At 57.3% G+C, this 21,181-nt stretch overlaps 4 protein-coding genes across 7 annotated transcripts in view; 3 read left to right on the forward strand and 1 right to left on the reverse strand.

Annotated features, from left to right (window-relative positions):
• The window catches only part of TAOK3 (TAO kinase 3), an 81,920-nt gene extending 78,671 nt beyond the window's left edge, over positions 1-3,249 (forward strand). For all 4 annotated transcript variants that reach the window (XM_080354976.1, XM_080354974.1, XM_080354973.1 and 1 more), the window contains 4 exons: positions 510-749; positions 1,663-1,875; positions 2,280-2,462; positions 2,536-3,249. In XM_080354976.1, coding sequence (XP_080211102.1) covers positions 510-749; positions 1,663-1,875; positions 2,280-2,462; positions 2,536-2,697 — 798 coding nt within the window. In that variant the 3' untranslated portion in view covers positions 2,698-3,249. The remainder of the gene's footprint in view (positions 1-509; positions 750-1,662; positions 1,876-2,279; positions 2,463-2,535) is intronic.
• A 1,571-nt stretch (positions 3,250-4,820) lies between these two features.
• PEBP1 (phosphatidylethanolamine binding protein 1) lies at positions 4,821-6,960 on the reverse strand. Its single transcript, XM_080354978.1, has 4 exons — positions 6,791-6,960; positions 6,569-6,678; positions 5,882-5,982; positions 4,821-5,684 (listed from the first exon to the last, which is right to left on the reverse strand). Exons 1-4 carry the CDS (start codon positions 6,923-6,925, stop codon positions 5,467-5,469), a joined length of 564 nt encoding a protein of 187 aa, XP_080211104.1. The 5' UTR covers positions 6,926-6,960; the 3' UTR covers positions 4,821-5,466.
• Positions 6,961-8,115: 1,155 nt separating this feature from the next.
• Positions 8,116-16,952, forward strand: VSIG10 (V-set and immunoglobulin domain containing 10; the record flags this gene model as incomplete). Its single annotated transcript, XM_080354990.1, has 7 exons — positions 8,116-8,197; positions 8,833-9,117; positions 13,030-13,311; positions 14,128-14,421; positions 15,404-15,514; positions 16,543-16,740; positions 16,882-16,952. The coding sequence occupies 7 exons, from the start codon at positions 8,116-8,118 to the stop codon at positions 16,950-16,952; spliced, it is 1,323 nt and encodes a 440-aa protein (XP_080211116.1).
• Positions 16,953-18,375: 1,423 nt separating this feature from the next.
• CFAP73 (cilia and flagella associated protein 73) lies at positions 18,376-20,441 on the forward strand (the record flags this gene model as incomplete). Its single annotated transcript, XM_080354991.1, has 7 exons — positions 18,376-18,434; positions 18,857-18,962; positions 19,116-19,220; positions 19,286-19,480; positions 19,558-19,779; positions 20,048-20,206; positions 20,295-20,441. The coding sequence occupies 7 exons, from the start codon at positions 18,376-18,378 to the stop codon at positions 20,439-20,441; spliced, it is 993 nt and encodes a 330-aa protein (XP_080211117.1).
• Between the last annotated feature and the right edge of the window lie 740 nt (positions 20,442-21,181).

The following is a 21,181-nucleotide window of genomic DNA, read 5'->3' on the forward strand; positions in this document are numbered from 1 at the left end:
GCTGTGCTGGGGGCTGAAAACCACCTGTACACAGTGGTAGATTAAATTCTTTTCTTTACTTGGAGCTCTTCACCTCTGCTTTGGCCACTCTGGTATTGCTGATATGAGAGAAGTGTCATCTTCCAGTGTCTAGCAGGGGCTCAGGGTAATTTAAACCAAAAAAATAAGAGCCTTCCGATTCCATCAGCTCAGCCCAGGGTGTGTTTATTAAACACTCCTGTGGTTCTCAGCAGTTGCACAGGGCTCATGTGTGATCCCAGTGCCACCTGCTGGAGAGTCCCTGGGTGACCCAGGAGCTGCCAGAGGAGCAGGTGACCGATGATGGATGGATGCTGGGTGGACGCTTTGGTAGCGTTCTCATGGCGCTGCTGTGTTTGTGTTTCCCGGTGGCACATGGAAATCCTTGATGCCACCTCAAGGAGTGACCAGGACACCCGGCCTCACAAACACAACTGCTGCATTTTGGGGAGAGAGAATCACACCTCAGCTTTTGTCTTGTGCTTATGCAGGAGTTAAACAAGAAGCGGACCCAGAAGGAGATGGAGCATGCCATGCTGATCCGGCACGACGAGTCGACGCGCGAGCTGGAGTACAGGCAGCTGCACACGCTGCAGAAGCTGCGAATGGACCTGATCCGGCTGCAGCACCAGACTGAGCTTGAGAACCAGCTGGAATACAACAAGCGGCGAGAGCGGGAGCTGCACAGGAAGCATTTCATGGAGCTCCGGCAGCAACCAAAGAACCTGAAGGTGCTGGAAGGTTTCCTTCCTCCTCTTCCAACCCCTGTCCTGCCAGGCAGGCTGGTCTGTGCGCTCGCTGCCTCCCTGGTGCAGCATCCATGCTGCAGAACCACGGTTCTCCACCAGTGCTGCGTGCTCTCCCTTGCATCCCTTTCCTTTGCGCAGGACTGCTCTGGTGTAAGGAAGTTGCAGGTTATTGCAACAGAAAGCCCGCTGAGGAGTTTTTTAAGCGCTGTGCTAATTGAGGCTGCTGGGTAAAAATAGGCGAGTCCTTCGCAAAGTGTTACAGAACGTGCTTCTGATGAGCTGTGCTTTCTTCAGGCTCTTGCTGGTGTCAGCCTATAAATCTGGGTATGGAAAAGGGCTAGGTGATGCTTTCTGGCTTTCAAAGTCAACAGTGAGAGAGAACACAGGTGTGCAGAGCGCTGTGCTCTGTCCTGGGTTGATTAGAGACCTCTGAGCTGCTGTGGGAGATTGCTGCTGCTCCTCTGAACGTCCAGAAAGGCACATTGCCTTTATTCACTGTGTCACACCTTCACTAGTTCTCAGATCTGCACTCTGCATGTAGCACGTCCTCGAGGTGGGGGAGGCAGCAAAATGGGAGGCCTTGAAAAAACAAAGTCTTTTGGAGAGGTAGGAGGCAGGGTGCCGGGCTGGGCGGCCCGCAGGGAGCGGTCGTGGGACGTGGGGATGCCCTGGGTGAGGAGGGCTTGGCGGGTCCTGTTCCTGGCCCAGGTGTGTGGTCGGTGCTGAAGCAGGGCCCGAGCTGGTGCTGCCGAGTTTGCTGTGTGTGCGGAGCTCAACCGGGCACAGAGCACAGGGGAACTGCGGTTGTCTCCCACCGACCCGCCTGTTTGGACGTGCTATGACCTCTCCATTCCCAAAGCTCTTCGTGCTCTTCACACCGTTCCTTCCTTGGCAGGCTATGGAAATGCAGATCAAAAAGCAGTTCCAGGACACATGCAAAGTGCAAACTAAGCAGTACAAAGCACTGAAGAATCACCAGCTGGAAGTAACTCCAAAGAGTGAGCACAAGACAATTTTGAAGAGTCTGAAGGACGAGCAGACGAGGAAGCTCGCCATCCTGGCAGAGCAGTATGAGCAGAGCATCAACGAGATGATGGCCTCGCAAGCGGTAGGTGCAGCATCCAGCACCTCCTGTCCCTGGGCACGGGGTCCCTGAGCAGGATGGGAGGCACAGCGGGACTGTCGGTCCTTGCTGTGCTCTGCCTGTCCTACCCGCTGGATGGTGCACGGTGCGGTTTTGTATAATGCGCCAGGCGGCACTTTCCCTCTTGTAACAACCATCCTGCGGAACACGTGTCCTTCCCCTGCTGCCCCTCGCGTGCTGGGCTTTTAGAGGCGAATCTTCTCCAAGGCTTCTGCCTCCATATGAGTGTGGAAGCAGCTGTTTATGAAGCCCTTTCTGCTGCAAACACCAGCGGCTTTGAGCAGGCAGAGCGGTGTGACGCTGGTGTCACAGCAGAGGACCTACCGGTGGAGGTTTAAATGTGTTTTTTTTCCCTGATGAACTTACAGCTACGGCTGGACGAGGCCCAAGAAGCGGAATGCCAAGCCCTGAGACTGCAACTCCAGCAGGAGATGGAGCTGCTCAACGCCTACCAGAGCAAAATTAAGATGCAGACAGAAGCACAGCACGAAAGGGAACTCCAGAAGCTGGAGCAACGGGTGTCGCTGCGCAGGGCGCATCTGGAGCAGAAGGTACGTTCTGGGCGGGCGGCTGAGCGGGGCTGGCGGCGCTGGGTGACGGGGCCGCTGACTGTGGTTGTTTCAGATCGAAGAGGAGCTGGCCGCCCTGCAGAAGGAACGCAGCGAGAGGATCAAGTTTCTGCTGGAAAGGCAGGAGCGAGAGATTGAAACGTTTGACATGGAGAGCTTGCGCATGGGCTTTGGGAATTTGGTCACGTTAGAATATCCCAAGGAGGACTATAGATGAGGTTAAATTTCTTTTGCCATTTAAAAAACAAACAAAAAAGCAAACAAAATAATGGTAAAACTTGCAAAACCAACATTCCCCATGTTACCGGGCGTGCTCTCTCTCTTTCTGTCTCTCTTACTGACATCGTGTCGGACTAGTGCCTGTATATTCTTACTCCATCAGGGGCCCCCTTTCCCCCTGCGTCACGTCCCGGTGCAGGACCAGCTCCTGGCGGTATTTCCATAGTATGTCACAGTATTGATGTCTCTGTGCAATGATTAAAAATGTTTCAGTGAAAACTTTGGAGACAATTTTAATGGAGAAAAAAAAGACAAAAAAAATAAGTGGATGTATGTTGCTTTTGAGCAATCACTCATTTTACCACCAATCAATGAAAGTACAAGCAAAAAATATAATAATAATCAATATATACAAACCCAGGGGGAGAGAGACTAAATCCGCAGCCTTACCTTAACTAGCTGCTGCATAATTTTATTTTATTTTTATTTTTTTGGTATTTATTCATCAGGAATAATTAAATAATAAAAAATTTTATTAAAGATTGAAAAATTTGATACATTTTACAGAAAAAAAAAAAAAAACTTAATCGTGCTGTACATATCAGTGGTGACATATTATGACTTTTTTGGGGGTGGGGGGGGCGGGACGAAGCCGTGGTGATTTTTAGAAGAACCATGCCGGGCCCGGCGGGGATGAGCCCTCGCTCCCCGGCGTATTCTTGATTGTATCATAATCATTTTCTGCTGTCGCAGAGAATGTGAATACACTTAAATGAGCCCACAGGATCCCAGTAGCACAAATTGGGCTTTGTCAAATCGTGTATTTTGTGTATAGAAGGAATTTAAGGAGAGCTTTTACTTATTTTCATATTGTATTTTAACTGTTTCTCTGATCAAAGATTTTTTTACTTCTTTCCCCCTTCCCTCGTGCTCCCCGCTCCCCCACTCTGGTTCAGTACTTGGAGTCCAGCACTGTCTGTCGGGTCATCCCCAGCCCTTTCTTTCTTCTTTTTCTTGTTTCTTTATCTTCTTTTCTTTTGTTCCTCCCCCAAGTCCACCCCCGACCCCATGATCTTGGTCATAAATATCGCATTATTCACACTTTCAAACTGTGTATTTTCTTACAATAAAAAGATTAAAAAAAAAAAGGCTTTACTTCTTTTGCATGCACTTTAAAAAAAAAAACTATTTAAAAAATTATAAAAAAAAAATAATAACAAAAACATTTTTCAGGTTCCAAGGAAGAGCATGAATAACTGTCAGAGCTTTTAATTATATTTGTAAATAAAAGTGTTCATCACAAGGCCTTGCAGTCTCATTGTGGGAAGAGCAAGGGTGGGCAGAGGGGGGCGTTTTCATGAAAAACCATCAATCCTGCTTTAATGTTTAAATGTTTTAATGGGTTGAAAACCACGCACCTTTCTTGGTTATGGAGCCTGTCTGATTTTTACAGGTTGAGGTTTTTGGTCCCTGTTTCTGAGAAGGGAAGTAGTTGATAAGATGGGAAGCCTTCTAGTTCCATGAAGTAGAATTACATTGGCTACATCTTTTTTTAACCTTTTTAAAGATTTATTTTCTGCCGTAAGCACTTAGGAGACAGCTCCAGGCCTCACCAGCAGCTGTTGGAGGATCAGGAGAACAACAGGGACCCTGCAGCTTGGCTGGGAAGTGGCTTCAGGTCAGTAAAGCCAGTGATGGCGCTTCTCCCAGGGGCCAAAATCTGCTGTTGGGGTTTTGCTGGGTGAGGGAAGGAGCTTCTGGGGAGCAGCGAGCTTGGGGACATCCCAGGGGACAGGCAGGGGCTGGCTGCTCTGCTGGCTGCCAGACCTGGCACAGGGTGAGGGGGAAGGTTCAGGAATAACTATCCAGTTGCTAAGGAGTGATGGTGGCTTCAGAAAAACCCTGGAAAAAGGATTTCTGAATGTCCCAAGCCACCTGCCAGCGCTCCCTGTGCTGTCAAGCCTGACTGTGACAACCAGCACCTTGGGGACAGCAGCCTGAGACCTGTGACCGCTCAAAACCGCCTTCCCCAGCATCAGTGCTGCCAGGAGGAAAGGAACGCGGTGACACAAGCTCGCTCCTGCAAGCGCTCCCCTCAGCCCCCAAAAAGACAACACACCATCCGCCTCGGGAAGTTTTTAATTGCACTGTGAGCAAACAGCACGTTAACATCACATCGTAACAGAAGTTGAACAAAACAAAGTGGTCTCCCAGCTTGGAGCAGCAACAGAGAGCAGAAGGTAGTGCTATAAACCAGCTTCCCTGCCTCCTCCTACCAGCTACGCCTTCGCTAGAGTGGTTCATGTTGGGAAGTGGCGGCACTGGCCAAATACATGAGCGTGAAAACAAAAGAAATAAGGGGAGTTTCCCTTCGACTGCCCTCTCCTTTCCTACACAGCCAGCACCAACCCCGAAGTGGCTCTGTCCCCTCGCCACTGCCATCTCAGTACAGCACAGCCACTCTGAAGTGACAGGGATTCACCAAGGCTTTGGTTTCCCTTCAGCAGGTCAGCCAGGAGCGGTGGCCCTGGCAGGGACACTCAGCAGCAGCTCCTCGAGCTGGCGGCAGAGGCAGCTGAAGCACAGCACAGGTCTGCACCACGGCAACACAAAGCAGGTTCGGGACAGGGTGACAGTTCCAGCGGTCAGTGCGGGAGCAGTTGGGTTTAACTCACTAATCAAACAGAACTACAGCGATGTGCTCTGGCTGGCCTGGGCTTCAGGGGCGCAGGGGGTGCTGCACAGTGCTTCACCTACTTCCCGCACCCTACTTCCCCGACAGCTGCTCGTAGAGCTTGGGCACGTAGTCATCCCACTCCGCCTGGTAGCAAGTGCCCGCCACCGGCACCCCCAGGTCGTACTTGCTGCGGAAAGAAGCCACCTTGAACTTCCCTCGTTTGTCACCGGAGCGATTGGAGAGGATGGGCTCGTTGCAGCTCAGCTGCTTCGGCTGCTCGTACACCAGCCACACGTAGCGGTGCAGCCCTGCGGGGAGGGGACAGCGTTACAAGTGCCACCTGCAATTCCCAGGTTTATGGTTTGCTCTGAAGTGACCCTGGGATCAGAAGGCAAAGTATGATGGGGCTAACGGTCCTCCGAGAAGACGCACAGCACCCCCAAGCTGGCAGCCACCTTCCTGCAGGCCTCCCCGTTTGATCCCCATGCTGCCGCCAGGTACCAACCTGTTCCTTTGGGAGGGCCGGAGCCAACATAATCTGACAGCACAGTCCCACTGCTCACGTTGTTGCCTTTCATGTTGGTCACCAGGAAATGATGCCATTCCCTGCAAGGAAAATGCAAAAAAACCCACCAGACCACATCACAGCCCCAGCTAAGACTCTTCATTACTTCAAGCTGCTGCTTATCCATGGGGTAACCAAAGCCAACGCGGTTTGCCAAACCTGAAGAGCACGGGTCCTCGAGCTGGTACTGCTCCTTTGGGATGCAGAGCCTAACAAAACCAGCTCCGTCATCCTGCCTTGCAGCTCCAGGAGCCTGAGCCCATGAAGTGGGTACCCTACAGGCTTCTGAACCTGATTTGAGAAAGGTGAGCTGGCACCAAGTTTAATACTCTGTTGCTAGCACAGACAGACCTAATTCCAACTCACACACATACCAAACTGGAGCAGGAGCAGATGCTGTGCTTCCCCAAGCCACAGCAGGCCTTCCAACACCCCTGGCACAGTCAGCTGCTCCCCACGCTGTCCTTGTCTCAAGGAGGGATGCAAGGACAGATCTTCCAACCCCAAGCACAGCCTCGCTGCTGCAGCTCAGGCAGGACACTCCTGACCCCGTTCTACGTCTCTGCTCAGCCCAAGAGGGATGCTCCATTTTCCCCAGGCAGGACAGAGAGCCGCCCGCCCCGTTACCTGAACTTTGGGTCCTTCCTGCTGGGAGCGTCAGGGTCCGTGAGAACCAGGGTGTAGAGCTTCTGGGGGTCGCAGCCATCCCACTCAATGCTGGTGGGGCGATGCTGGACCTGGAGGGGCAGCAGCGTCAGCAGGAGCGCGGAGCCGGGCCTGCCCGCAGCAAAGCCGGGCGGCTCCCGCCATTTTGACACACCCCCCAGCGCGGAGCCGAGCCCTGCTCACCTGGGTGGGCGTGAGCACCTTGCCCAGCTCGTCTATCTCCACGGAGCCATACTTGACCCGCAGCGGCTGCGCCGGCTTCTGCTCTACCTCGGTGAGGCTCAGCGGCCCGCTCCACTGCCCCAGGTCCACCGGCATGGCGGCTGCTGCGCTGCGCTCCGCGCACTGCGCCCGCGCCGCCCAATCACCGCCCCTCGCCGCCCCCGCTCCCATTGGCGGAGGTGCCGCCGCGCTCCGCTCCTATTGGCAGCGGCGCAGCGGAGCCTTCCCGCAGCTCCAGGTGTTATAGCGCCCCCAGGCGGGGGCCGCGGCAGCGAGGCTGAGCGCTGGTGGGGCCACTGCCCAGAGCGGCCTTGGTCCTGCCGTTCATTGGGTTGCAAGTAACGTGCCAGGGCCCTGTGGATCTCGGCACCCTGCCCCGTGCACACCTCAGCACAGCGTGTGATGGCTGCGGAGCTGACCATGCTGTGTTTTCCCCAGGTGGAAAGATGTCCTGGAGGAACCTGAGGATGCCTACGGCTCTACAGCCCTTGTTGTGGGGTTATGCAGAAAAGTAATACCTGTGTTGCTACATATAACAAACCAGCCTGGAAGCTGCTGTCTGCAGCGGTGGTCAATGTAGGTCCATTGGGTTCACTTGGCACCAGTCAGCAAAACAAAACCTGTTGTTGAGATGATTTCTCCTAATGCATGGGCTGCCGAGATGGAACAGCACGCTGGCTGCGGTGTTACCTTGGCCAAGGGGAATCCCAGGGACAGCTCTAAAGAAACTGAACACATCGGTTCTTTTCCCTCCAGCTGTGCAGCTCAGCCCTGACCCTTCTGCCTCCTCCTAGAGCCTCTTGGCTCCCCTCCAGCTTTGCTTTAAGCTGCTGCCTTTTGGGTTTTTCCCCCATGCGCCAGACCATGCAATTTGTGGCACGGTTCATGGCCACTTGCCGCTGTCCCTCCCGCTCCCACTGCTTCTGAGGCATCTCTACGGGGCTGAATTATGGAAGATCCTCTGCGTGGGGGGGTTTCACTTACAACCTTCACTTAGTTTCGCCCTCTGGAAACACCGTTCCCAATGCGTTAAATGTCCTCGACCCTCAGACCGACCCCGGGGGGCTGCCCAAGATGGCGAGGGGGGGGCGCCCAATATGGCGGCCGACCAACATGGTGGGTCCGCGGCGGCGGGGGCTGACACACGATCCCCTCCGCGGGCCCGGCGCAGCGGGGAGCGGGGAGCGGGGAGCGGGCGGGCCCGGCCGGCTCTGCCCGCCCTCCCTCCCCTGCCCGCTGGCCGGGGCGGAGGCCGCTCAGCAGCGCCCGTGGCAGCGGCGCCGGCGATGCGGCTCCCCGGCGGGACGCCAGCCCGCTTCTTCCTCGCCCTGTGCGTCTGGAGGCTGGTGCCGCGCCGGGACGCCGCAGGTAGCGGGGCTGGGGGGCAGGGAGCGGCGAGCGAGCGTGGGAGCTCCCCAGCGCTGCTTTATTTGACAAAAACAGTAACTTTGGAAAACAAGCGGGGCAGGCGCTGCAGAAGGGGGATCCCGCGGACCCTCCAGCTGGCTGGGGGGTCCAGGCGCCATTTGGCAGGGAGAGCAGAACAAGCAGATATCGGGGATATAAAAGGGGATGTCAGCGGTTGTGTCACCTTCCTTCAATACTGGGGTGGAGTTTTGTCGCCATTTTCGGTACCTGGGTGCTGCAGGGATGAGGCTACTTGGGCAAGTGCTCCAGCGAAGCGTGGAGTGAGCATGGACATTGTGACCCCATGTAACTAGCGGTTAACATCGCTCCTCTGGCTCCTTTGAGTCACTTGTTTGTTGTCGTCTCTCAGGCAGAAATCCCCTGTCCTTGCTTTCCTGTTGAGACTTGCACGCCATGTCCCTCTTCCTTATTGTGTGTCTGCTTTAAATGTTGGTAGTTGCCAAATGCATCTCGGAGATCCTTTGGCAAGAGCTCCCCTAGTTGATGTATATCAGATATATCAGATATCCGGCTCTTTTCTGATAGAAGGCTTGGCAGCTCCCCGGATCCCTAACACCATCCCTTGTGTTTTGCAGGAACAGAAGAAGTGGTCTTTGGGGAGGTCGGAGGAAGCATCCTCCTGGTATGCCGAAATGTCTCCAAAGAAGCAACCGAGGTGGTCTGGTTTCAAGGGGACCCTCGTTCTTTCCCCCCACTGTTCTCCTCGCGGGTCTCCTTCCCCCCGGATGTCCGTTTCTCCCTGGTTGACAACAGCTCCCTGCGCATCTCGGAGCTGCGGCTGCAGGACCAGGGCAACTACACCTGCAGGGAAGTGCTGAACCAGACGGACCACGAGCACCGGGTCCAGCTCCTGGTGGCCAGTAAGTCTGTCCCGCCTTGGGAATTCCCTCCCCCGAGTCTCACAGGTCCCCAGATTCACCTGGCGCCGGTAGTAAAATAGTGTAAAAGAGGGGAAAGTTTGCCTAATCGTGCAAAATCTGTGAGCAGGCTGATGGAACTCAGTTACACGTTCGCTCACAAGCACAAAGACGTGTCTAAACGCTCCGTCGATGATCACTTGTGTGCAATGCAGAAGACCAAATGCCAGCTGTTAAGCCTTCGCTATGTCTCTTCAGTTCCTTCCTCAGTGGTGATGATAAACTAGTTTTTGAACTGATCTTTGATAACCTGTCGCTGTTCCAGGGTGGCCCTTTGCCTCACAATCTGGCTGACTCGAGCATTCATAAGTCTTTGGGTAGGGGCTGCTCCGCGCTGTGTGTTTTCCCCTTGATCGAAGAACATCTGAAATGGATGTGCTGTGCCATCCTTTTGGTGTGTGAACGGAGGGTCCTCAGCTGAGGAGTTCTCTGCAGCCTTCCAGTTTTGACGGAAACACCGCTTTCCTCAGTTTTCCTGCCAGGAGCACTGCCCTGGGAGCGTGCCCGTTGTCAGCACAGGCCGTTCTTTTGGCCTTTCTGTCCTGTTTTGATGCTCTCTCCCATTCCCATCTCTTATTTCTTTCGCTCATTCTCTCGGAAACGTTCGCAGCCCGGTGGAAGGTGGGGCTGGAGGGCGCTGGGACCGATCACCTCGCACACCGCCGGTTCAGCTCCTCCCTGCTTTACTGGGAAACCGTTGTCTTGCCCGGATTCCTCGTCTCTTTGGCGGAACAGCCCCCTCCAGCTCAGCAGGGAACGCAGGTCCGATGGCTGGTCCCATCTTGGCCCCTTCTCCAAGATGTGACGCCGGCTCTGGCCCCTGGGCTGTGACCTGCTGTCCTGTGTGCCAGCAAGCCCGTATTACAGCTTGAGAAAAGGGAAGGATTGCTGCCAGTTTGCCTGTTTTGGTGACACTGTGTGCTGTTGGTCCCTGCCTTTCTTGCCAGTCTTTCCGTCAACACCGTGCATGAGATCTGTTTTCTGTTTGCGTTCAGGGTGTTCCTGCCTTCTTGGTGTTTGGCGAAGGGCGCGTGTCATAAAAGTCGTACCTGTTTTGTACAGATTAAATCTCTGAAAGTTCACGCCAATAAAAATTCCCTTCCTGGGGCAAGGAACCTGCGCATGGGGTTTGGAAGGTCACGGAGGGCTGGAGCGGAGGAATGGAGCCCCAGGCTGGTTCGGAGAACACATATATAGGTGTGGGGCTTAGGAGGGGAGAGCCCTAAATCTAGAACGTGGGTGGGAAACACGAGCAAAAGTTATCGAAGGCATGCCAGGTGTTGGTGCAGCACTCTGAAATTCATTTATTAGTGTGGAATTAATATGTCGATTAATTTCTAAAGGTTGCAAAAGTGATGTAGGACAGCGGTGTGCCCTTAAACAGCGGAGAGGGGTATTTTGGTGGTGCTGTAGGTCAGCAAAGGCCAGGAGCTGGAGGTTCTGAGCCTCAGACTAGAAGCACAGACCCTGGTTTTTCATGTTCGGTGTCACTGGAGCAGCGTGGACCCCTCAGACAGACCTGGCACCGCCGGGAAGGAGCCACCCGGGATCTGTTGGCTTCGTGTGGGAGTCACCAGTTCACAGGCTTCAACCCATCGCACAGGTGGTGCCAGAAAGTTCTCCCTTTGCTTAAAACCGCATCTAAAAACCCTCAAGCAGTAGAGGAGACGTTCTAGCACCCGGACAAAGGTGCAGCCCCGCCTCGAGCTGCTGTCCTGTGTTTGTTTGGGACGGGAAGCACATGGTGTGAAGGAGACGTGCAGCTACACACCTCCGAGGGGTTTATTCTTACGTTTGTGTGCAATCTGATACAAGCTGCTGTTGGCTCTTCTGCGGCACAAGGTTCTTTTTGTGAGGGTTTTTTTTTGCTTGTGGTGGGCACGATGTTTTTAGCTTGTTGGGTTTTTAATGCTTTAGGAACAGATCTCCTGTTAGTGTTTGTGCAGAAGAGCAGAGTTGCACTGGGAGAGCTGGAATTCAGGCTGTACAGCCGATGGCTTTGGGGGCAGGTCCTGGAACCGGCACAAAACGTGCGGCTCTGGATGAGCCGGGACTTGGGGTCAGTTGTGAGACCCCCCAGGGCTGGGACAGGAGAGCAGTTGCAGAGAACTTTCTCACCAGAGCTGGATGGATTCAAAGATCATACGAGACGCGTGTATGTAGTTCCTGGAGAGCCAAACCAAGACGGTATGTTCTTGTAGCTCACATGGGGTTTTGTTTTCATGTTTTGGTTTTCTTTTGGTTTTTTTAACTTGTGTCATTTGGAAGTCACTTAAATACTCTGCAAAACAACCATCAGGCATCCCTCTGGCGTGGGGTTCGCCATGACAGCGCCGTCTCCCAGTGGGATCTTGTTCAGTGCTGGATTAGGCAAACAAGCCTAATCCAGGCGCACAGCGTGTTAATTCCACCTGGATCAGAGTCCAGGATCCCCGTGGCTGTTAAACGCACACATGTGTGTGGAAACAGCTGCAGCTCGTGCCAGCCCCGCTGCGCTCGGAGGGATCGCTCTGGGGTTTCTATTGGCTTCCCATCCCGTCGTGCCATCACGGAGTCGTTTCTGTATGTAAATAACAAACAGCCGCGGTGGTTTCTGAGCGATGTGCCCTGGCGTGAGGCCAGCACCGACTCACCCTGCCCGCGTTGTGTGCTGGAGTTTGTCCCCATCGCTGCAGCGTGATGTGGGCATGGAGCGTGGGTCAGTGACACCTCTATCCCCCGCGGCAGGGACAGCGGTGCCGGGAAGGAGTGGAGCGGCCCTGCTTTGGCTGCAGTGACACGTGTGGGTGGTCCTGAGCCCACGAGCCGTGGACACCCCGACTCCCTGTGGGCAGAGCGGCTCTGAGGGCCGGAGGAGCCACAGAAACAGTCCGAGGCTGGAACAGCTCTGCTGGGGACAGGCTGAGAGAGCTGGGGGGTTCAGCTGGAGAACAGAAGCTCTGGGAGACCTTAGTGCGGCCTTTCCGGACTTAACAGGGGCCCGTAAGAAAGATGGGGACAGACTTTTAGCAGGGCCTGTTGCAATAGGGCAAGGGATGATGGTTTTAAATGAAAAGAGGGAGATTCAGGCTGGACATGAGGAAGGAATTGTTGTCCCTGAGGGTGGTGAGAGCCTGGCCCAGGTTGGCCAGAGAGGTGGTGGCTGAACCATCCCTGGAGACATCCCAGGCCAGGCTGGACGGGGCTCTGAGCAACCTGAGCTGGTGCAGATGTCCCTGCTCATGGCAGGGGGGGCACTGGGGGAGCTGGGGAGGTCCCTTCAACCCAAACTGTTCGGTGATTCTACACTAGGAACAGCCTCCTCCTCCTGCCCCGGGTTTGTGGGGACGTGCTCCAGCTTTGAACGGGTGGCTCTGAGAAGCTGCTTCACTGTCCCTTGGCAGGAGTCCTGGTGCTTTCTGTGTTCCCCTGGGACACCCGAGTGCTGGCATCAGTGACGTGAAGGGGCAGAGCCTTGTCCTCAAGTAGTGCGAATCAATGTCACCCCCTGTATCCGAGGCACGGGGACCTGTGCCGTGACGAATTGCCAAGGGCAGCACGGAGATTTTGTTCTCCTGCTGTGTTTTTAGGTGCTTATCTTGCAAAGCTGTGACAATAATGTTTTTCTTCCCTGTGTATTAGTCCCTCAAGGCTCGGCTGCAGTTGCTCTTGTGGCTTTTGCAGGACGACCTCTTGCTTGGTCCCTGTAGTGCTCCCCGGGGCTGTGGGACACAGGTCGTGGAGCAAGACAGGGAATCCTGGACGACTTTCAAGGGATGCGATGGCAAAACCAAGCGCTTGCGGGAGCTCCAGCTCTGAAATGCCGTGAGCTGCAACTTGGAAGCGTTTCTAACCACGTGCTGTTCTTGCCAATAGATCCACCACACTCAGCCCCGAAGTGCTGGGCTGAGGCTTCCCCGTCGGGGCTGATGCTGCAGCTGTTTTGCAGCTGGCCTGGGGGGCACCCGCACCCCACCCTGCACTGGAGAGAAGAGGGGCACGATCTGGAGAACTCCAGCTGGGTCATCAGCTCCTCCAGCAACTCAGACACGCACGTGGAAACGCTCAACAGCTCCCACCTCTCCCACCGCAAAGTCTTCAAGTGTGTCGGGAGCCACGTTGTCAAGCAGGAGGAGCCCGCGTGCACTGTGGAGATAAGTGAGTTGACTTGCCTACCTCATTAACTATTAATTAGCCTGCTAATGGTGGGGCAGACAGGTGCCCTGGTCATTCTGTGCCCTCCAGAGCACTTAGGCAGCGCTCAGGTAAGCCAGGCTTGCGGGCGCTTGCCAGAGGGGGACGCTGAGGAGGCAGCGTGACTGGGTTTGTGCAGAGGGGACTGCAGGACGGACAGACGTCCTGCAGCTGAGATCCATCATGGTGTGGTTACAGGTGGGTTGTGTTTTGGGTGCAGCTTCAGGGGCCGACAAATCGCCCCACATCAACCATTTCACCTGTGCAAGCACTCGCAACAGTGTGAAAATGAGAGGTGGGTTTAATGCCTTGCTCAGCTTGAGACTGAGTTTGGCAGAGCTGGGTTTATAGAGGAAAGGTTGTGCGCACCCCCAGGTCCCCTTCAGGCATCGAAGGTGTCTGACTGAAGTGGCTTTTGAAAACCTGAGCTGGATTTATCCTCCAAGGGTTGTCAGGGCTACACAAGAGCTCTGTGGATCCCACGGAAAGCTCCTGGGCTGCTGCTCTCCCCTCTGCCACCTTCACTGCTCTGCCCTGGGGGTATAAAGACAGGTGTCGAAAAAAGGGCTGAGCAACGAAAGTTGCTGGGATGGCTCCTTGGAGGCTGCTGGAGTCTCGTGAGTGAGCTGGATGCCCAACTTACAGCATTCAAGTCACAGACTCCTGTCTGACTTCGCTCTGTTAATGATTGTTAATCAGTCAGATGGGTGATTGCTCGTTATGTTAAACTTCCTCCTTTACTCTTTTCCTTTAATTTTTTCCTCCTCTTGGGCTGTTCAGAAATCCCTTCCCTGGAATCGGAGCCCCCGAAGACCTGCTTTGTGGGTGACAACGTGACGCTGACGTGCCGGGTGACCGAGGGCACGCCGGCGGCGCGGCTCAGCTGGCTGCGCGGCGTCAGCCAGCCCGGGGCGGAGATCCGGCCGGGGGGCAGGTACCTGATCGCCCAGGAGGGCAACGAGTCCCGGCTCACCATCCGGAACTGCTCCCAGGGCACCGACGGCGGCTGCTACGTCTGCAAAGCGCAGAACCCCGTGGGGCTGAGGGAGCTCTTCGTCTGCCTGACGGTGGAGCGTGAGTGGGGCTGCCTGGGGTGGCGGCAGGGGCTGAGGGGCACTCGGGGACACAGATCACAGGGGCCACTGACCAGTCCCCTTGGGGCTCCATTTGCCACTAAGAGCCTTCTTTGCCTGCTGGTGCTTTCCATACTCTTGCAGCAAGTGTAATGTGGGTCAGACTCCCTTCATTCCGGGTAAAAAGACCCAGTTCCCCTCACCTTCGTGTAATCGGCCTGGCAGAAGAGCATCCTTGGTCCCTCCTGGGCTTGTGAATTAGTGGAGGGAGTCCAGCAGTGGGGTAGCAAGGTGATTAGGGGCCTGGAGCACCTTTCTGATGAGGAGAGACTGAGAGAGCTGGGGCTGTTCAGCCTGGAGAAGCTGAGAGGCATCTCATCAATGTTTATAAGTATCTCCAGGGTGGGTGTCAGAGGATGGACCAGACTCTGTTTGGTGGTGCCCAATGACAGCGTGAAGGACAACAGGCACAGACTGAAACACGGGAGGTTCCATCTGAACATGAGGAGAAACTTCTTTCCTTTGAGGTGCCAGAGCCTGGCCCAGGCTGCCCAGAGCAGGTGTGGAGTCTCCTTCTCTGAGACTTTCAAACCGCCTGGACCCACCTGTGTGATCTGCTCTGTGACCCTGTGTGAGCAGGGGTTGGACTGGGGGATCTACAGAGGTCCCTTCAACCCAGCCAGGCTGGGATTCTGGGATTGTGAGCACAGAGGAGCAGCTCCAAGGATCAAGCTGCAATGGGCAGCGGTTGATTTGCTTTCACTATATGCACGTGGGCATAAGAATAGGGGCCCTGCTGTGGGGCTTTCGATACCAGTGAGGCAGGAGTGCCTGACACCCCCAGCCCTTGTGCTGGCTGGACTGTTGCAATGATGGGAAGCAGGAGCTGGGACAGCACCAGGACTTGCTCTGTCGCTTGCTCTGAGATTTCCTCATCGCTCCATCTCCTGGTGATAAACCGGCCTCCTGTCTCCTTTCTGCAGAGCCGGTGAACATCGTTGGGGTCGTGGGCGCAGTGGTGGTCCTGTCCCTGCTGGCCGTTCTCACCGTCACCGGGGTTGTCTTGTACTACAACCCCCTGCTGTGCCTGAGAGGTAGGAGCTCTCTTCTGCAGGAGCCAGGGAGGAGCTTAGTCCTTCCTGGGGTGGCCTGGTATTGTCCCTTGTCACTCCTGGGGTGCTGTGATGGTCACCTCAGCCCTTGGGCCTTGTCCTGCTCCTGGCCATGACCCTGGAGGCAGGTGGGCTGGAAACACAAGGCCCTTGCCCAGCTGAGCACTTCAGGCACCGTTCCATCGTGTTCTCCAGGGCGCTGTGCCCGTGCCGGGCTGTCCCTGTCCCTGTGACCGCTCTGTGTGTGCGGGCAGGTCACCTTCATGGCCGTGCCTCTACCTGCGGCTGTCAGAGACCGTGCTGGGGCTGGTGGGGTTGTGCAGTGGAACCAGCCCCGTGCTGCCCCAGGGACCGCTCTGGTGCTGGTTTCTAACACTTTTTCCTTCCTTTTCCCCCGTTCAGGTGCTGCGTTCAGGTGAGTGCTCATTTCCCTCAGCCTGTCCTGTGTGTTCTCATCCGTCTCTTCGCAGAGGTGATGTCCCTGTGGGGCTGGGGATCCCCCTTGGGGGCAGGAGCCTCCCTGGGCAAAGCAGTTCTCAGGTGTGAGCTGTGGGTGGGTGTTTGCACCGTGTCCTTCCCCTCAGAGGGGTGTCTGATGGCTGCACATGAACAAGTGCCTGCTTGGGGTTCAGGTGTGCCAGACTTCTTCTCCTCTTGCTCGCACTCCTGGCCCTGCTCCCTTCCCTTGCCCTGAGGGTTCTGTTCCTGCAGCTGTGGTGCTGTGGGATGGGAAGACTTTTCTGAGAGCCTTTGCTTCCCCATCTGTACAAGAGAGGAGAATAACTCCACTCAGGAGTGGCTGGTGATGTCTAATTTAGGACATGAACGTTCATGGAGCGGCTGGAGGATTTGGGAGGCGAATGGGCAGCGGTGTGTGATGCTGGCGGTGGTGCTGTTCTTCGCATGTGGATAGGGCGGGATTGGCAGAATCCATCAAAACGGGTTGTTTGGGGCAGAGGGATGTCAGCACCAGGGAGGCTCCAGCTGGGGGTCAGACCAGGCTGTCTCAGGCTTTCAGCCCCGCTCCGCCTGCCCTGCTGCTCACAGGAGTCAGGACTCGGGCGATGTCTTAGTGCTGGTGGACTCGGAAGACGAGGATGAGGGAAAAGGAGAAGAGGAGACCACGAGCAGCTCCACCAAACATGAGGCGATGGCACTGGTCAATGGGAACAGCGTCCGGGCTGCTTCCCCCAGCTGCCCCACAGAAGGTGAGCCCTGGTGCCTGCCCGACCCCCGAGATTTGGGGCAAAGCTAAGCCGTGGGCCTTCCAGGAGCCTGTGCCAGGAGGGAGGAATTCCCGTTGTCCGGCCCGCTGGCCCTTGCTGAGCTGCTGCCCTGTGCCTGCGCAGGTGACCATGGCGAGCAGCACGGCGGGGTCTCTCCGCGGGAGAGGAGGGGAGGAGAGCTGCGCGGCACGTAGTTCCATAGTGCCATCCCCTCGTGGGGACACACAGAGCTGCAGCTGGACACGTGTCCTCGTTCCATGTGGCTGAGCACAGGCCGTTCGTGTCCTGCCACGGGCCGGTTCGGTCGGAGCATCCCCACATCCTTCTCCGCTCGCCCTTCCCCTGCTCTCACCCCGTCCTTCCCCAGCCTTGTGCCCCCATTTCTCCTCTTTTCGTGTTCCTCTTTGTCTCAGGTGTCCCTTTTTAAGAAGATGGCACCTAGAGCAGGCATAGTGGGGACATGGGGTCCAGTCACCCCCTCATCTCGATGCCTGTGACAGACTCGAACACCAGGACAGGATTCCGGCTCACTCGCCATGAGCGGTGCTGGGTTGTATGATGGAGAAAGTCGCTGTGGGACCACAACGGTCCTGGGGTAATGGAAGAAACAACTGGTGCACGGGCAGGACATGGGTGATACTGACTCTAGGGACGCTTAATTGTTTTTATTATAAATATTTTTTCTCTTAGTCCTTCATGAAGTGTTCTGTGTTTAAGTCTGGAGTTAATCTGTAGCTCGCGGTTTGGTTTTGGGGGGGTATCTGGCCATGATGGAAAGCATGGAGAGGACTTACATAGGGAAGAATGAGGGGAGCAGGATCTGCACGGAGAGGATCAGGGCAGCCATGGGGGGAACTGTGGGGTGGGCGACAGGAGGGGTTGAAAAAGCACGTTATGGGCAGGGGAGGGGAGCTGTGTGTTCGGGGGGAGCAGGGAGGAGATCAGCACCTATGGATGGGAACAGCCACACAGCAGGATGGGGTGGAACAGGGGTGGACGTGGGGGGCTCTGTGCTGGAGGGGAACCGAGTAAATGCTGTAAAGCGGGGGTGGAGGAGTGTGTAGAAGGTGATGGAGAGGTGAGTGCACAAGGGATCCGAGTGTGTGTGGAGGGTAACGGGGGATGTGAGCACATGTACAGGGGAATTAAGGGGACCTGAGGGCACGTGGGGGAGCAAAGGGGACATGGGGAAGTGAAGGGAACCTGTGGCATGTGGCATGGAAGGGAGGCACCCCAGGCCACACGGAGCGGAGCATTGTTCTGGATAGGAACAGTGTGAGCTGGAGGAGAGCTGAGAAGGTGCCGTGGGAACTGAGCACTTGGAGGGCAGTGTTTGGGGTCCGGTTGTGTGCAATGGTCTCCGAAGGGATGTGGAGCCCAAACAGAGGTTTCTGAGGGGCTGCAGGGGGGACTGGAGTGCGGGAGGAGGATGGAGTGCGGTCAGAGAGCTGCCAGCTGTCCCCTGGGAGCCTCAGCAGCCCCCGTGCCCGGCATCCCCCGGGCAATGCTCTAGGCCGGGAAAATCCCCGGGCGCTGCGGGAGCCTCCGGCTGCCCCGGCAACAGCGTGGAGGCGCAGCCATCTCGGCTGTGCTGGGTGAGGAGGAGGCGCCGCTGAGATGGACTTGAACCTGGAGGAGAGTTTGGGCCGGGCGTTCCGGGACAAGCTGCGGCTGCCGTGAGTGGGAACCCCTGTCCTCCCCAGGGACTGGCAGCTGCTGGCTGGGGGCAAGTGGAATTTGGGAATGGGGCCACATGTCCTGTGTCCCCATGGTCTCGTGGTTTGAGTCCCCATGGCTGGGTCCCCAGGGTGCCACTGCCAGGGAGCTGTCACTGGGTGGGTGCTGGGTCCGTAGGCAGGGAGCTGTGGTGTGTCCCCAGGTGAGTATCAGGGCTCCATCTCTGCCTGTGCCCCATCCAGAGGAGCTGGGACACTTGGGTGCCCACGTGCTGCCCAACACACTCCCGAGTGGCTTTTACACGGATCCCCCTGGGAACAGAGCAGCGGTGGGCCCGGAGGGGATCCTGCTTGTGCCACGGTGGGGGTGCCCCTGGCCAGGCTTCCCTCGGCCATGACAAGCCCCACACAACCCCTGGCAGGACGGTGCTGGTGAGTGACAGTGCCACGCTGCTGCCCTCCGCACGCGTGCTGCTGAAGCGGCGGGAGGCGGCGGAGGTGGAGCGGGGGCTGCAGCGCCAGCGGGAGGTGAGAGCAGCCCCCATGTGTGTCCCCCATGTGTGTCCCCTCCCTGGGGCTGCAGCCCTGGCTGCCATGGGGGACGTACCCAGCCGTTCTTGGGTTGTCACCCGTGTCCCCGCCTGGTGTGGGGTGACACTCTCACACCCGGTGTTCCCGCAGGAGTTTGGGCAGCGGATGGAGCTCCTGGAGCAGCGCCGGCAGGGGCTCTGCCAGCGCAAAGACCAGCTCCAGGACGTCATCCTCAAATTCAACGCCTTCCTCCAGGTGCCAGGGTGGGGGCCGGGGCTGGGCGGGCCGTGGGGCCCCGCTGACCCCATGTTCTGCTGCAGGCCTCGGCGGTGAGGCGGGAGCGGGCGCTGCAGCGGGCAGACCGGGCGCGGGCGGCGGGGCAGGAGAAGGAGCCTGCCCGGCTGCTCCGGGAGCTGGAGGGGCTGCGGCAGCACCGGGAGCGCCTGCTCCAGCAGACGCAGAGCCTCCGCCGCTTCGGCGACCACCTGCAGGACGTGGTGGCCAGGACAGGGCAGGTGAGCGTGGGGGACCCGTCCTGCCGTGGCACCCTGCGTGTCCCTGAGCCGGCCCACTCACCCCTCACGCTGCCCAGTTCCAGGACGTCCCGGCCATGCTGGCCCATTTCGTGGCGCTGGCGGGGGCGCGGGCCGCCCTGGCACAGGAGGCAGCGGCCGGGCAGGAGCGGCTGGCACAGGGCCGGGCTCAGCTCCAGCGGTACCGGGAGGAGACCGACAGCGAGCTCCTGCGCACCAGGGATGAGCTGGCCCGGCTCCGGGCTCACCTCGAGGCCACCCGCATTGAGGTGCTCCGGGAGGTGAGGAGGGACATGGGGTGCCCAGGGACCCCCCCCAGGCAGAGGGGCAGCAGTTTGGACCCCATGTGCTGCAGGGATGCCCAATGTGTTGATGGTGGGAAGGCGGGTGGCACCTCCTGGGCTGAGCTGGGGGTCCCCATGTGCCCAGAAAGTGTCAGCAGCAGCTGTGCATGGGGGGGACACACAGTGAGGTCCCCGTGTCCCAGCTGTGGGGTGCGGGGCACATGGGGCAGTGGCTGGGGGGGCCCAGGGCTGTCACTGTTCCCAGGAGTCCCGCTGGGCGCAGATGCAGAGAGCAGCCACCCGGAGGACACTGCAGCTGGGGCAGATCAAGCTGGCCGTGCTGAACCTCTTTCAGCTCGTCACCGCACAGTTCAAGGTCCCCATGGATGTGGCCCTGGAGAACACCGAGGCCCAGCTGGACATGGTCAGTGCAGCTGGGTGGTGGGGCTGGGGGGGACATGGGGACACTCATGTCCCCACATCGCTGCAGCATCAGGCTCCTGTCTCTGCAGGTGCTGCTCTGCATGCAGGACCTGGCTGCCATCTGTGCTGAGCTGCACCCCAGGGAGCCGGGGCAGCGTCCCCCACGCATGCCGGCGGCCACCAGCACACACCGGCTGCGCCACGGGGGTGCCAGGGGGGCTCTGAGCCTGAAATAGCCCCCAAGGGACAACTCCTGGGGCTGGGGAGAGTTTACCAGGGCCAGTGTGAAGCCCCAGGAACCCCCGGGGATGGAGGTCGCTCCCCGACAAGTCTGGGACCCCACGATGAGCAGTGACATGGGTGGCAGTGGCACAGGGGGGTGGCACCGCACTGGGGGGGGAGCAGGGCTCCCCGGGGCACCCCAGGCAGCAGGACCTGGTGTGGGAACAGCAGGATGTGCAGTTCCAGCTAAAGGGCCGTGGGCAGGTTCTACAGAAGTACGTTTTTATGCGTGTAAGAAGCGATAGCCCAGGCCAGTGAGAATGGTATCTTGGGTCGGAAAACTGCCCACATACATATATGTGTGAATGAGTGGGTCATAACGCCGCCCTCAAGGCACACACAGGAACGTGATTGAAAACAGTCACAGCAGGAGTTTTTGTGTCTGGAATAGCATTTTTTGATAAAACTGTCGAACCTCTTGGTCCAGCCCTGTATCTGCAAACATATACAGTGAGAATTGTTAATAAAAGAGAGCCCGCTCTGCCTGGCTCTGCTCTCGCTGCTACCAGCTCTGTGCCCGCGGGTCTCTGTCTGTGTGCCCCGTTGTGTGCCCCCGGCGAGGCTCCCCATCCAGCAGCGTGGCGGCGACCGCGCAGTCCCACGGGTGAGTGGGCACATTGATCCCTGCAGGTAACAGGGACAAGCAGCCCCTGCAGTGTCACACGGGAACACCGTGCAGTGAACGCCTCGCTCC

The sequence above is a fragment of the Nesoenas mayeri genome (genome assembly GCF_963082525.1).
Source record: "Nesoenas mayeri genome assembly, chromosome: 17".
Taxonomy (NCBI): domain Eukaryota; kingdom Metazoa; phylum Chordata; class Aves; order Columbiformes; family Columbidae; genus Nesoenas; species Nesoenas mayeri.

Bases quoted from the DNA above. Each gene is read 5' to 3' on its own strand.
- PEBP1 (XM_080354978.1), bottom strand. From the start codon at position 6,925: ATGCCGGTGGACCTGGGGCAGTGGAGCGGGCCGCTGAGCCTCACCGAG. The intron at 6,679-6,790 runs GTGAGCAGGGCT...CTGCCCCTCCAG, and splicing joins AGGTGCTCACGCCCACCCAG to GTCCAGCATCGCCCCACCAG. The intron at 5,685-5,881 runs GTTGGTACCTGG...CCCTCCCCGCAG, and splicing joins CGGCCCTCCCAAAGGAACAG to GGCTGCACCGCTACGTGTGG.